Source organism: Cyprinodon tularosa, unplaced genomic scaffold (assembly GCF_016077235.1).
Source record: "Cyprinodon tularosa strain WSP-4 unplaced genomic scaffold, ASM1607723v1 ctg124, whole genome shotgun sequence".
Taxonomy (NCBI): Eukaryota; Metazoa; Chordata; class Actinopteri; order Cyprinodontiformes; family Cyprinodontidae; genus Cyprinodon; species Cyprinodon tularosa.
The window spans coordinates 4083620-4099356 of record NW_024038048.1 but is presented as its reverse complement, the minus strand read 5'-3'; the positions used below and the strand labels follow the sequence as shown (position 1 = coordinate 4099356).

Here is a 15737-nt window from a genome sequence, read left to right as displayed (position 1 = left end):
ACAGGCGTATATTTCGAAAGACCATACTGAGCCATACTGAGCCACTTCACTGGAAAAGTTATCTAGAAATAAGTAAAAATGTTTTAAATGAAGTGAATTTACTCTTAATTTGAGTAGGTAAATGAGATAGTTTGCCAATGGAATGAGTACGGTAAGTAAGAAAATAAGATAAAATGCACTTGAAATAAGACAATGCAATTGTGTTTTTTTTTATTTTAAATGTAAGTTGTCTTGTTCCATTGGCAAAATGTATCCTTTACCTCCTCAATCCCAGAACAAATGCACTTATTTTAAGAGAAAAACGACTTATCTAGATTTCAATTTTTCTAGTGAAAGGATTAAGATTTAAGGCATAACTGTGTTGAATGAGGCCTCGTGTGCATCTGTCAACTCATCAAACGTCCTTGTAGGTTCATGTCAAATCACACATCCCTGCTTTCATGCTGAATGAGGTTCTTGTAGGATGTAGATGATTTGCAAAGTAATTTGCGCAGTACTGTACAACTAAAGAATGTATAGCTAATTAGAAATAATTTAGCATTGCTGCAGACACCCTTATCTCTACTAATTTATAATGGGCAGATATAGTACAATAAACAGTAAAATAATGTAGCAACACACATACACACCAAACTGTAAACCTCATGTTTAATCCGGAGACAATGTAGCTATAATTCTTCTTTTTATATTTGCTGAATCCATGTTCAGGCATTTTTTGGGAGGAATAAAGCAGATGCTAACAGATTTATGCTTGTTCAGTAGAGCCTATCTTCAGATGGCCTTGAGAAAGAACGCTGCGCTCTCAGAAGGAAGACAGATGTTTTTTGTCTTGTATACAATGTTTGATAGTGTTGCACACATCAGTCAGTGTAGCTGCATACATGCACACTCCGATATAAATTGTTAAAAACATTGTTATCTCTTCCTCTTGTTTTAGTCACACATTTGTGCACTGCTGGCAGTGGGGCAGTCCAGAATTATTATCATTTATCTTTCTGCTTAAGGTAATCCATGTTTTTTTTGGTTTTTTTTGTGAAGCTCTGTGCTGAGCAAAATGTGCTGATTTACTTTTCAAAACAGATTAAGACAGTTGCATGGACTTTAAAGACCATAATCACTGGGTGGGGTTTAAAAATAACCAGCTCTCTTACTGGTGGCTATTTCTTTAGGGTTTCCTCTGCATGCAATATACTTTTCTATAGTTATATTATGCCTTCTTTCTTTAATTAGCTAGTTAGAGCAAATATATAAATATTTGGCTTAAGTAAAGTAAAATGCAAACACACCTACTCCTCTAACCCATCTCCTCGATTTCGGACAGTCTCGGCGGAGACCTCGGCTCAGACTTTGGCTGCCTCTGCTCATCACATTAAACAGAATTAGTGTACTTCTTACGTTTCTATAGCAACGGTTTCCGCTCAGGTCTTCAGGATATTGAACGATGTGGTGAAGAAGAGAAAAGAAAAGAAGCTGCAATGACATTCATATCTTTGCATTTTGATTAAATGAAGGTGACTAAATCCATTACTGCACAACCACCTGCCATACTCTGTGCACACATCTGCACAATGGGTCTTTTTTAAGTTTAGTCTGTTGATGATAATTACAAATTAGGTGTTACAGAGTCAAAATGTACATGAATGGGGGGATTATACTTTACAACAGCAACAGAAATAATGAATCTCAAGGTAGTTCCTTGGGATTTTATTATAAAAAGAAACTTCATATATAATTGTAGAAAGAACAAAAATGCATTATTTTCATGGGATACTGTTTACAAAAAAAATTATTTGTTCTCCATGTACATACTTCCTGCAGGGCTTGAGGTCAAATGCAAACAGTTCTCAACGCCTTCTTTTAACAATGATTTTATTTATTTTTTGCTGCTGGTTCTATAGAACAATAATATTTTGAGTTCATCTTGCAAAGTAAGCCTAAATTGCCCTCAGTCTGTCCAGAATGCAGCCACCTGTCTTAAAAGTAACACCTCCCAACATGTGCAGATACATTTTTTTTTTATACTTTACACTGGATTCTTGTTCATTTTAGATTTGATTTGAAATTTTACTGTTCATTTTTCAATCTTTCCACCTCCTTCGAGCTCCCTATTCGTCCAAATGTTAAAGCCTATTTGGGAGGCGCGTCCATTCAGCTTTTATTAGATGTTTCAAGGCTGGGCTTTTTTTGTTTGTGGCACGCAGACCTTTAGATTGCATTCATATACTAAACATAACAGGCCTTTTTTTTTAATCGGATGTTCTGTGTTTTGGTTTCCTTAAACAGATGTTTTACAGCAACTTTATAAATCAATAAATGAAATAAAAAGAATGAAGTTTTCCTGTAAAGAGATTCCCCCACCTAAGATTTGGATATATGCAGCTCTTCAAGAGTTACCATGAATATTATGGTTGCTTGTCTGATTAAAGCTCTCCTTTTCTGGTCAATGAATTGAGTTGTTGAGCATCACTTTATTGCTGATCTGTATGGTGTGGTTATTGAACTATATCATGTTGTTTTGGTTACTAATGGTTTATATAAAACCTCTTTATAATAGTGGGTTATTATATACATATAGTTTTTCACCAAAAATATTTCTTTAGATGGCATTTGGTTGCACTGGCTTTTGGTTTGGAGTATTAGATTATAAAGGAACTATCAATTAAAAAGGTTAGTGAAGTATGTATCAGTTTTACTCTTCACTCTACAATTATGTGTTACTAGAGGTTGGTTAAACATCTTCAATATTAAATCAAAAATGTTGTTTCTGTATCATAGCAATATTTAAAAAGCTCAAGGGGTGTGATTATTTGGTTGATGGGCTATATGTAGACATTGTAGGTTATTATATCCATATTTTTAAAGTTATGCATTATTCTAAAACAGGATGTGAATTTATCTATATGACATTTTTAAAGAATACATTAGGCATAATTCTTGTGTTTCATTTTGCACCTCTGCCTCTATTCCTTGTTTTCTTTTAGACACTAAGATATAGAGGTGAGGTGATGGCGGATTTGGCAGGCAGCAAAGATCTCAGTGGACGGTCTGCTGCACACTGAACCGACTGAAAGCAGCAAAACACCGAAGGGTATACAGGTAGGACCAGATTACTACAACTGCTTCAAGGACAACTTTTGTGAGCATGATAAGCGTTTTTATTGCATGAGTTACTTCATGGCCTTGAGCAGAATTTTTTAAGTCTTCTGTGTTTTATACCAGTTTTCTTGAAGGAACTATTACTTTCATTCATTTTGATGTTCTATTTTTATGCAGTGCAAAAGCCAAAATAGTTTTCATTGACTAAATAACAAAGCAAGGCAAATTTCTGATGACTTTGCTATTTAGAGGCTTCAAAATCACTCCTAGACTGTGATGAGATTATACGAGTCTTATGCTTTTTTAATCATGTGCCTAAAAAAAACGTTTCCTTCCTTTTCTTTTTATGTCTAATGGACATCTCTCTGTCCATTTAATCTTGCAGAATGGATTTCTTTAATTGGACTGATGGAGCCTTCGCCACAAACAGCAGCAGTAACGACTCCTTTGAGACTACAACAGTCCCCCCCAGTAAAATCCTGCTAACAATAACCCTTTCTGTGGTGGCCATACTAACTACATTCTTTAACTGCCTGGTGATCACAGCTATTGCTGTCACCCGCAAGCTGCACCACCCAGCTAACTACCTCATCTGCTCGTTAGCGGTGACTGACCTGTTGGTGGCTGTGCTGGTTATGCCCTTTAGCATCATCTACATCCAGAATGAAAAATGGGTCATGGGTGAGGTGGTGTGCACCATCTGGTTAAGCATAGACATTGCGTGTTGTACCTGCTCGATTCTGCACCTCGCTACGATTGCCATTGACCGTTACAGGGCCATTACGGATGCTGTGGAGTACTCCCGCAAGCGCACAGGAGCCAGGGCTGGTGCAATGGTGGCAGTGGTGTGGCTCTTGTCCATTCTTATCTCACTCCCTCCTCTTCTCTGGCGACACTACAGCAATGATGAAGAGCATAAGGACCAATGTATCATCATCCACCATCACATGGCCTTCACTCTTTATTCCACACTTGGAGCATTTTACATTCCCCTGCTGCTCATTCTCATCCTCTACTATAAAATCTACAAGGCTGCTCAGACGCTTTACATGCGCAGAGAGGCTAGCAGGGCGAGTCGTCACTCATGCATGACCAATGGGAGCATGATCCCTTCCCCCTATCCTGCTGGAGACAGCGATGGCGAAGGGGGTCCTCGGAGTCCGGATCCCATAAGTCCACCAGAAAAGTCTTTCTCCGAACCTTCTACTGAGGAAACACCACGTGAACGGGTGCGAGTCTCCAAAAAGGTTTTCAAAAGCAAGGCACGCAGGCACGATTCAAGAAGTGAGTCACGTCGCAGCCAAGTTTACCAAGCACCCCGAATTTCAGGCTCACGGGAACGAAAGGCGGCGTCCACTTTGGGGTTGATAATAGGGGCCTTTGTCATCTGCTGGCTGCCATTTTTTCTCAAGGAGGTGATTGTAAACACCTGTGGCTCCTGTAACACTTCCATCGAAATGGCAGATTTTCTCACATGGTTGGGCTACCTTAACTCTCTGATCAACCCCCTCATCTACACCATCTTTAATGAGGACTTTAAGAAAGCCTTCCAAAAACTTATTAGGTGCAGCCATTACCTCTGATACTTAGTCATGCAAGATCAAACTCACACACCATTAAACAGACATTTGTAACAAAAACAAAGCAAAGGTATGGAGTCAGACAGAAAACACTGAACAAACACTGAATATAATGTAAAGGAAGGTAAAGAGAAACAAAAGATGAAAATGAGACTGGTTACCATTTTCTGAATTGATTTTAACTTCTTCTACAACCTAAATGTGACTCAACCTCACTGATGGTTTAATGTTCTACTTTGGAGTCCAGGCTCTGCTGTTTATAGATCAGCCCAGCATCTCCCGAATGTTAATATGTGTGTGTGAAGAGACGCTGACATGTTGGTTTAAAAACAAAAAAATAAAAATAGGCCATTGCTGACCTTTCTCAGTTGTGGGCTCTAAGCAGTAGAGATTAGTCCAATTTACAGTAAAGGTCTAAAAATATCTGACCATCATGTCCAATCCATCTAATAAGTCAAATTTTTTTATCTTGACTCTACTTGCTAAAATGTGTAACATGTAAAATACCACAACCTACTAACTTACTGTTTTATGTGGTCATGGTATCAGAAAAGATTAAACTTTTTTATTATCATAAATGTTTTTTTTTCTGTAAAATGTGATACTTGCTCTGCAAGAAGTTTTTTTTTATATGAATGTGTAGTCCTAAACTAAATTATTTTAAAAAGTCTCAAAGTGTAAATTATTTTATAAACTTCACAAATCTGCACCTTGGCATATTTTGATCAATACATGAAAACTTAACATTCAGGAATGAGCTAAAGTACTTGGAGGGTAGATCTATGCTTTCTAGAACTAGGGATGTCCCAATCAAGCCATTTTTAATCAGTAGGTACTGTCCTGATAACAGTCATTAAGAGAAACAACTGTTGCACTGTACACACTGACTGCATTTTCTTTATAAGGGAGAGAATGTGTCCACATTCTTCAGTTTTAACTTTTAAAACAATGCATATATTATATGCATATTTTATGCATCACTTTGTATGTTTTTTTTTCTTTTTCTGAACAATCTGTGGGGCTTGAAGCACAGATTTGCTTCTGTGAATTGATATTGAAAGTTAAAGAGAGATTGTATTGGCTGCTGCTGCATAAAGAAGGGATAAAGCCTTATAAGCAATGGATCAAGAAATGTAGTAATTAATACAGTTAAGTTTATTTATGTCATACAATTCTAATGGGTGTAATTTATAGGATATTTATTATGAATTCTTAAACAATTATATGAAAAAAGTTTTTTTTTGTATAGAAATATTTTATAAAATATAATTGTTTCTATTTATCCACTGATTGTTAGTAATAAAGCTTTGTCATTTGCCCTTATATATCTCAATGTATAGTCAAATGTAGAAACTAACCACAAACCCAAACAAAGAGCCAAATATTAAGTGTGGAAGTCAAATTTTAAACAAAATTCAAGAGGGATATCCAAAGGATTGCCTGTGATCCAAAATTTTAATCAAAATTTATCTCACTCACTTCATCTGAAAAATAAACTCAAAGATTTCCGGCTGTCATTGTTAGCTCCAAATAACCGATTTTATTCTGAAGAAAATTTTGAAAACTTTGGAAAGAGAGTAAAAATAAAGGAATGAAGGCTTTTGAAGTCTGTCAGGTTTATACGCCTAAGAGCAGCTGTAGATAAATTGATTAGACACCTCACCCTGTCTGTGAGAGTCACACCAGAGAGGGGCGATGTGGATCTCTAGACATCTGTTCAATCCTACTGCAAGGCTGTCTATCCGGCGAGGCACCAGCTGTTTGTGTTTCACACAGGCATTTAACTGTTGTGCTTTTTCTCCTTAGAATTCTGAACTGAATTGTTAAAGGGGTATGAAAAAAAAGAAACCTTGCTGAATAAGTTGGATTGTGGTCTCTGCTGCAGTGGATAAAGGCAACTTAAACAAAGACAGAGCAAAGACTCAAGGGGTTTATCCCTAACAAAGAACAGAACTGACTCAACACAAAGATCAGATCATGATTAAAAAAAACTAAATATGTGGTCAAACAAAAACAAATTTTCAATGTTCTTTTTATTAATAAGGTAAATTCTCTCCCTTGGTCCTGGTTCTGCGTCCTCCTTTTCAGTTCATTCTTTCCAGGGTCTTACTTCCTCCAGCACTGTGAAAACACCCAAGTCATCATGTCTTCAGACACAGAGACATTCAGAACATGTACACTTAGCAGGTTATTATGCAGAGTAAAAATTACAAAAAAAAGAAGAACATTTATTTATATTTCAATGTTTTCTGTTTACATCTTAGAGGCTAAATAGTCTGTGTGAGTTTTTGACCCTCTGAAAGGAGAGTCTAGCTCAATTTGACCAACATTTAGAGCAGAATCCCCTCATTAGCATTATTTGACTTATTGATTAATAAATATTATATTTGCACATCTATTGATCATCATCTGAAGCATATGCATATAAAAAGTCCATTACAAGAGTGTTCTGCCTGTCATTCGATGTGCTCTGTAATGTTGCCCAGATACTTCTATAAAGATAATACAACTTTTCTTTCTGTAAGGTTTGTTAAAAAAGTTATGAAAAGAAATTGAAATTAAAATATTAGCGATAATATAAAGAAAGAATACCAAAACATGGGAAACATTATGCTAGAAGCAAGAACAAGACGGACGTTTATTGAAGAGTAGCTGTATGTGTTAAAACAGAAATGAAGATAAGTAAAATACTGTAGCTACATGTGTTTTACTTTCAAACAGTAGCTTTTTTTTTTTTTTACCTAGTTAATAATGCATTAGGGCAGAATAATTAGGAAGACTCCCACAGGTTTATATTTTTTTTTATGCTACATTTGCTAAATCTGCTCTCTAAAGAGAACTTTACATACTTTTGTGATGTTTTTCTATCGACAGGTCTAATTTGGGGCAACTCTAATCAGTATCGTAACTATATATTTGAATGAGCACATGAGCATAGAATCCGCTTAGGAAATGTATATATACATATATATGATCTCATGTTTTTTGACAGCTTTCATTAGCGGTTTGGTTTTAAATAAAAAATTATAAAGCAGTCTTTATCAGAAGATGAACATATCACTTTTAACTAAATTTGTACAATCAACATTTTTGCTCTGAATGTTGCAGCACAATATGATGACAATAGAATTGTTTTACATTCATTGAATATGAAGTAAATGGAGGGAAGTGGTAGACTATGATATAAAAAAAATTCTAAAAAGGATAATATTAAAGGTATCTCTGGTAATGATTTTTTTTAATTGGTTTCTTGAGGAAAGATCTGGGGATACAAAGAAATTAACGGAGGAAAGGTTTGTGTACTGACCTCTGTCCATATATTGATCTACTAGAATATTAATATAATTTGCTGTACTTTTTTTAGTTTTCTTTTCAACTTGCTTGTTTTCTTTCTTTTCTGGTCAAAGCATTTTAATGAACTGTTAGAGAATTGTTACTTTACATTTTCACGCTATCAAATATAAGTCTGCACCCAAGGCCCTTCCACCTGTGTGTTCTGAGAAAATAGAATATAAAAGTTTAAATCAATTATAAATAACATTAAAAAGTCGGGGGTATTTTCATCCATCATGTGCATTCAGATGCACATGTTTTTAACGGTTTCACTCTACTCAAAAACAAAAGGCTTTATCTATTAGTTGTTTCAAACTCCAAAAATCAAATCACACTGGCAAAAATCTTGCATACTGTAAAAGAGATTTGGTCTGATCACATTGCTGTACAAAATAAAAAAAAATAGATTAATAAATAGATAAAATGCTTGTTTCTGAAGAAGAATGGAACTTCTGAGATCATCTCTAACTCAATAACTGGGATGCCAGATCTTACCTGATTTTTAGTAAAAAAAAAATATAAAAGAAAAAAAACAGAACAAAAACATCTCAAATTTGTTGCAAGAGTAAAAAAAACATTTTGGGCCGGATTTATCAAGATCCAATTTTGCGTGCAGTAATTTGCGCTCGCAAACTGGAATTTTGCGCGAGGGGCTGAACCATGGTTTGCGGGTGATTTAACAAGAGTGATTGCGTAACTGGTGGCAGGTGCAAAACTGTTGGAGACGCCCTATTTAAATGATGGTTTTGCGCGTTTTGTGGTTTGCGGCAAAGTAGTTTGTAGTCTGTACAAACTAGTGCATTAAGAAATTTAAATCTTAGTGACCCCCAACAAAAAAAAAAAAAAAAAAAAAAAAAAAAAAATATATATATATATATATATATATATATATATATATATATATATATATATATATATATATATATATATATATATGTATATATATATATAAATTGGCAACCTTTATTCCCTAAGGTGGTATGTGCTGCAGTAAAAAAACAAAACAAAAAACAGGTGTTTTGTATTGGACTGTGACTGTGGATGAGATCCCCGCAGCATTGGCAGGTTGCTCCACAGGCGCAGGGGGAGAACCCCGACCCCGTCGCACAGCACTTCTGAAAAAACGAGATTGGGAGATCCCAGCTCTCGCTGCAACCGTACGCTGGAATGACCCAGATGCAAAAAAGTGCAATGTTGCAAGGAGTTTTGTGATATCTGGTATTGCGTGGGTCTTCCTTGTGGCTGGCTCCAAATCCATTCGGAGTTCCCCCAACAGCTCCAAAATGGCAATGCTGGATAAACGATATGTTTTGATGATCGTTTCCTCGTTCATTCCAAAAATATTCACACGGAGTGAAAAAACGCGTTCTCTGCGTCTCCTTGCTTTATTTCCATGTCTCCTTCTTGCGACAGTAACCGCTGCCATGTGTGCGCAATTACGCATACAGACCATTTGCACCTTCTTTTGAAACGTGTTAAATATAGAGTCAGATACCGTCAGCAAAATTGCGTTCAGGTTTGATAAATCACTTTGCGAGTGCTAAATTAATATATTTACATGTTCTCCTCCCACAAGACGCACTTTTGCGTGTAAACGCCCCATATTGCATATTCATTGCAGAAAAAGTACTAAATGGATAAGAGGCGCTATTTAGCACGTTTTAAAGACCAAATCCTTTTAGCACGCTGTTGATAGATCAGTTTGTACATTTTTTAGCGTGCGCAGTGAAATAGCTCACGTTTTTATACACGCAAACCTTTGATAGATCCGGCCCTTTGAGTTAAAGAAGAAGAAGATTTTTTTGTTTTTATATTAACACCCAAACTGGGGTTGCCAAATCTTATTTATGCAGAGGTCTTAACCTTTTCTATCTGTTCGTCTCACAAACTCCCACCTAATTACTTATCTAAGAATGTCTTCTTTTTTTACGCAGCTTCTTTTTTTTTCATTGGTCTAAACACATAGCCATATTTCTGTCTCTTTATATTTGTAGTACAAATCTTTTAAGAAAGTGTAAATTTGCATGTCCATAAGTACAAAACTGATCATAAAACTGGTTTCTGATGGCACATGCCTTAGATTAAGCAGTTTATTAATGGAGGGTGGTGATTCCTTTACCCTATCTGTGTTAGCACAGTCAACAGTGTTTAAAGGAAATGTCATATTTTGATGCATCCCAGCAAAATACCCAGTGTTAAAAAGGGGTTTAAAACATTTAAAATTTAATATTGAAGTTATAACCGTTCAGTTGATTACATGACATTTATACATTCACAAAATGTTACTTGTTGTTTTAGATAGTTAAGAGTTTAATACCCCTTTTTAATACCTTCTTATTTTTGTGGGGTTGTGAGGGTTATCACCTGTCTCCAGCACCCAGAAGGCAAGAGTATATAAGTATAGCCTGGACAGGTTGCAAATCCATCACAGGCCAACACAGGGACACAGAAAAAGCAGCCATGCACGCACACCCGAGGGCTATTTAGAGAGATAAATCAACCAAACAGTAATGTGTTTGGACTGTGGGAGTTTGCCAAAGAAACCTGGAGAGAACCCACGCGTAGGGAGAACATATCAACTCCATGCAGAAAGGCCAGGCTGGGAGAAGTGCTCCAAGGCAGCAGTTCTAACAACTGCAACACTGTGGAGCGAATGTGAAAACCAATTTTAATGAATTATTAATGCTTTTAATTCAATTCAATTCAATTCAGTTTATTTATATAGCGCCAAATTCACAACACATGTCATCTCAAGGCACTTTACAGTTCAACCAGATCAAATTGATACAAAGTTTTCTATCTAAGGAAAACCAGTTGATTGCATTGACTCATTGACTCAAATACAATCCCCCAAACTAAGCATGCTTGTAGCGACAGTGGAGAGGAAAAACTCCCTTTTAACAGGAAGAAACCTCCAGCAGAACCAGGCTCAGTGTGAGCGGCCATCTGCCGAGGCCGACTGGGGTTCAAGGAGACAGAAGCAGAGATACAAAAAGCAGCTGTAAAAGGCGGCCCCGTCCAGGAAACACACAGCCAGGCAGACGAGCTCCGAGGCAGCTCCCATGCCAGAGGACGAAGAGAGCACATCCACTCAGTCACGGTCAGAGAAACAGGACCACACTGGAAAACAGGCCGATCTCCAACATCTATTAACAAGGGTGTTGATAGAAGCAGCACAGCTGATATTTTTTTCCAGGATGACGTCACAGCCAAACAGGAACAGACGAGGCAAAGCTACTCTGAGGAAAAGCAGAGAGAGCAGAAGGTTAGAGATTGAACTAACAGATTCTGCAGAATAGGAGAACAGAGAGAGAATGAAGCAGAATGATGAAATGGGGGTCCCTATGTCCTCCAAAAGTCTAAGCCTATAGCAGCATAACTATAGAGATAGCTCAGGATAACCTGAGCCACCCTAACTATAAGCTTTATCAAAAATGAAAGTTTTAAGCCTAGACTTAAAAGTAGACAGGGTGTCTGCCTCACGGACTAAAACTGGTAGTTGGTTCCACAGGAGAGGAGCCTGATAACTAAAAGATCTGCCTCCCATTCTACTTTTAGAAATTCTAGGAACCACTAGTAAACCTGCAGATTGAGAGCGAAGTGCTCTGTTAGGAACATAAGGAACAATCAGATCTCTGATATAAGATGGAGCTTGGCCATTTAAGGCTTTATATGTGAGAAGGAGGATTTTAAATTCTATTCTTGATTTAACAGGAAGCCAATGAAGAGAAGCCAGGATAGGCGAGATATGATCTCTCTTTTTAATTTTCATTAGAACTCTGGCTGCAGCATTTTGGATCAGCTGAAGGCTTTTAACTACAGTTTGTGGACTTCCTGATAGTAAAGAATTACAATAGTCCAGCCTTGAAGTAACAAATGCATGGACTAGTTTCTCAGCATCACCCCTGGACAGGATATTTCTAATTTTTGCAATGTTCCTCAGATGAAAGAAGGAAATTCTAGAAACCTCTTTGATGTGGGATTTAAATGACAGGTCCTGATCAAAAACAACACCAAGATTTTTTACTTTATTATCTGAAATCAGTTTAATCCCATCCAAATGAAGTGACTGGCTAATCAGTTTCTTTTTCAGAGACTCTGGTCCAAAGACTATAACTTCTGTTTTGTCTGCATTCAGAAGCAGAAAGTTAAGAGTCATCCAGGTTTTTATGTCTTCAAGACATGCCTGTAATCTATGTAATGGGTTAGCTTCATCTGGATTTATAGACAGATATAGCTGGGTATCATCAGCATAACAGTGGAAATTAATCCCATGCTGTCTAATAATTCTACCAATTGGGAGCATGTATAAAGTAAAGAGAATTGGTCCTAGCACTGATCCCTGTGGTACTCCACAGGTAACCTTTGAGCGTGTTGAAGATCTATCATTAACATGAACAAACTGAATTCGATCAGATAGATAAGATTTAAACCAGTCTAGTGCTGTTCCTTTAATTCCAACAAAATATTCAAGTCTTTCTAAAAGAATATTATGGTCAACTGTATCAAATGCAGCACTAAGATCCAACAGGACGAGCACAGATACAAGTCCATTATCTGAGGCCATGAGAATATCATTAGTGACTTTCACCAGAGCTGTTTCAGTGCTATGATGAGCTCTAAAGCCAGACTGAAACTCTTCAAAAAGTTCATTATGGTGGAAGTGATCGCAAACTTGTTTGGCAACTACTTTCTCAAGAATTTTGGATAAGAAAGGAAGATTGGATATAGGTCTATAATTGACCAAGTCATCTGGGTCAAGAGACGGTTTCTTAAGCAGAGGTTTAATTACAGCAACCTTAAAAGCTTTAGGTACATATCCCTGTAACAGAGATAGATTAATCACATCTAAAATGGAGGAGGAGATCAAAGGGAATACCTCCTTAAATAACCTGGTTGGAACTGGATCTAACATACAAGTTGAAGGCTTAGATGAAGACAATAATTTTGCTAATTCAGAGAGTTCAACTGGATCAAAGCAGTCTAAACCCAGTTCAGATTCCATGACTACCTCAGGTACAATCGCGGATAGAGGAGTGCTTATGATCTTATTTTTAATAAGATCAATCTTATTTATAAAGAATCCCATAAAGTCATTGCTGCTAAGAGCAGGTGGAATGGACGGTTCAACAGAGCTATGGCTCTGGGTGAGTTTGGCAACTGTATTAAAAAGAAATCTAGGATTATTCTTATTCTCCTCTATTAATGAGGAGAAGTATGCTGCTCTTGCTTTACAAAGGGTCCTCTTATACAGCAGTAAACCATTTTTCCAGACTAGGAAGGACTCTCGCAGGCCTGTGGAGCGATATTTTCTCTCCAGTTTCCTAGCATTTTGCTTCAAAGTACGCAGCTCTGCATTAAACCAAGGAGCAAGCTTTCTATTTTTAACGGTTTTCATTTTCAAAGGAGCTGCGTTGTCTAAGGCAATACGCAGAGAACTAGCAACCCCATCAACAAAATCATCAACCTGTGAAGGCGAATAAGCTAAACTTTTGCACTCTGCAGCACTGCTCAGTGACACAGAGGAGAGAGAAAGTGAAGCAGATTCTTTAAAATTTATAACTGCACTATCTGATAAAGATCTACTAAAATTGAACCTTCTTTTGGGGGAGGAGAACTCTGTTAAAGTAATCCTGAAGGTTATTAGAAAGTGGTCAGAGAGGACAGGGTTGTGAGGAAATACTGTTATTTCTTCACATTCTATGCCGTATGTCAGCACAAGATCCAAAGTATGAAGATTTTTAACACAAATAGGTAATGTATCTGAGCTCACATCATTGGTGAAGTCAAAACCTAAATATGACTATGAGGTTATTACTGAGTTGCCCCGATCTCTGAGTTCAAAGATGTGTATTGAATATGTTTTTTACTGTGCCAAAATAAATTATTTTAGGCTCTCGGCCCAGAATTATAAAGGACTACTGGAATGAGTTTATCACTTATTGTTATGCAGTCAAACATGAGTCAAAACTACCTGCCAGAACTGGACCTACTGTAAAGAGTTAAGAATCTAGAAACCAGGTAGTCCTGGCCAAAGGTAACATACACTCATTACCATATCCTCTTTTTCTTAGGCCATGCTTCATGCTTCTTTTCATTTATATGTTTTATGTTGGGTTTGTGTGTGTGTGTGTGTCTGAACTTGGGCCATGTAAAGCTAAAACTGCCACAAAACTCAGCAGCACATTAGTAAAAGAAGAAAAACTGGCATAGCCTTTTTGTTGGGAACATATTATAGAAAACATTCCCTGGTATAACCAGTTTTCCATTCAAGTCATATATCAGTTGTTTGAGATGTCTTTGCAATTTTCAGGTAAATGTTTAAAACTTTATAATCTAAGCTTGCTGTTCATGCAAGAAAATTTCCTTTAAGACTGTAACAAATGCAGCTTTTTATTATCTCTTAATTTGTGATATTATATTATGATTATTGAATTCTGGCTCCTAAAAATGTTACTAAAACGAAGCCTGCTTACCTCTCACACCGTAGCCTGCACAGGGTTAATCAAGCGTTAGAGTTACTGGTGGAGAATTCCTCATTATATTCCACCCACTCAAATCCCTGGAATAGAATTCCTGTTTTTTTAACCATCTTGAAGAAAGTACGTGATATGTGAGGAATGATGGGTGATGAGTCAAGTGTGAGGGTGTACTCTATGCCATCGAAATAAGATAAGAATAGGAGTGGAATATATATGTATGCATCTTTTCCAGTAACTGTGTATTTATTTTTTATCCATGTGTGTCCTTGTCTGAATAATTTAAAAGAAAATTACAAAACATGAGGTTGCAAATATGAAGAGTTATTTTTTAAGAGACAACATAAGTGTATAGTTGTATTTATGTAGAGAGCTGTACAGGAATAACAATGATATTTTACTGATGAAACTGCATTCAGTCTGCTGAAAGATTGTGATTTGACACGTTTCAGATTGTTGTGTAATGGCGCCCTCTTGTGGCTAAGAGATGATCTAGACTTCCCACTTGGTTGTGATGACCTGCAACTCTGCTGCTAAAGAAAGATGTATGAATAAAAAATATGTGATATGGCTCATCTATCTTCCTCCATCAAAATAAATAAATGGAGTTTAAAACATTTGTCCTCTCCGTTTCTGAATAATCAAGGAAAAGTTTCTTTTGAGCTTTTGGGACATTTCTAAGCTCGGGTTAATAAATGTTTAGAAATTTTTAAAAATCTCTCTTTTTTTCCCCCTACCTATACATTAGTTAATAACTATGAATTCCATGTTTATTGATTTCATCTTTATTTTTACTTTTGAAAAACTTTCCTTTTACCACCTATTTGAAATAAAAAAAATCCCTTTTTGCAAGTCTTTACCTAAGATATGAAAACATTGAATATATCCTGAGGTTACCGGTCCTACCAAACTGTGTTTACTACAAGTACTAAATATTTTACTCTAATCTTTAACCAGATTAGTAAATATTATTGCAAGTACTCTAACCAAATCCCTGTTTAATAAAGGGCCAAACCTCTCAAACATTTTTTCCTGGATGTTTTTAATATTTTTTTCTTTAAGTGTGTGTGTTTGTAAAGGTGTGATTTTTAGCATCATACCCTTTGACACTTTTAGAAGAGGAAATAAATTGCACATGGGCATTAAATGACACATCTGTTTCAGGTGGGTGACCAATACAAGACAAAATAGTTGGGCCAATATTGAATAGAACAGTTAAAATGTTGAAGGACTAAACATTTCTCACCAG

General features: G+C 36.5%; 1 protein-coding gene across 1 annotated transcript in view; it reads left to right on the top strand.

Annotated features, from left to right (window-relative positions):
* htr1fa (5-hydroxytryptamine (serotonin) receptor 1Fa) overlaps positions 1-5253 on the top strand; it is a 49405-nt gene extending 44152 nt beyond the window's left edge. The window contains exons 2-3 of the mRNA XM_038276426.1: positions 2982-3096; positions 3482-5253. Of these exons, the coding sequence (XP_038132354.1) occupies positions 3483-4679 (1197 nt within the window). The 5' untranslated portion in view covers positions 2982-3096; position 3482 and the 3' untranslated portion in view covers positions 4680-5253. The remainder of the gene's footprint in view (positions 1-2981; positions 3097-3481) is intronic.
* Positions 5254-15737: the final 10484 nt, after the last annotated feature.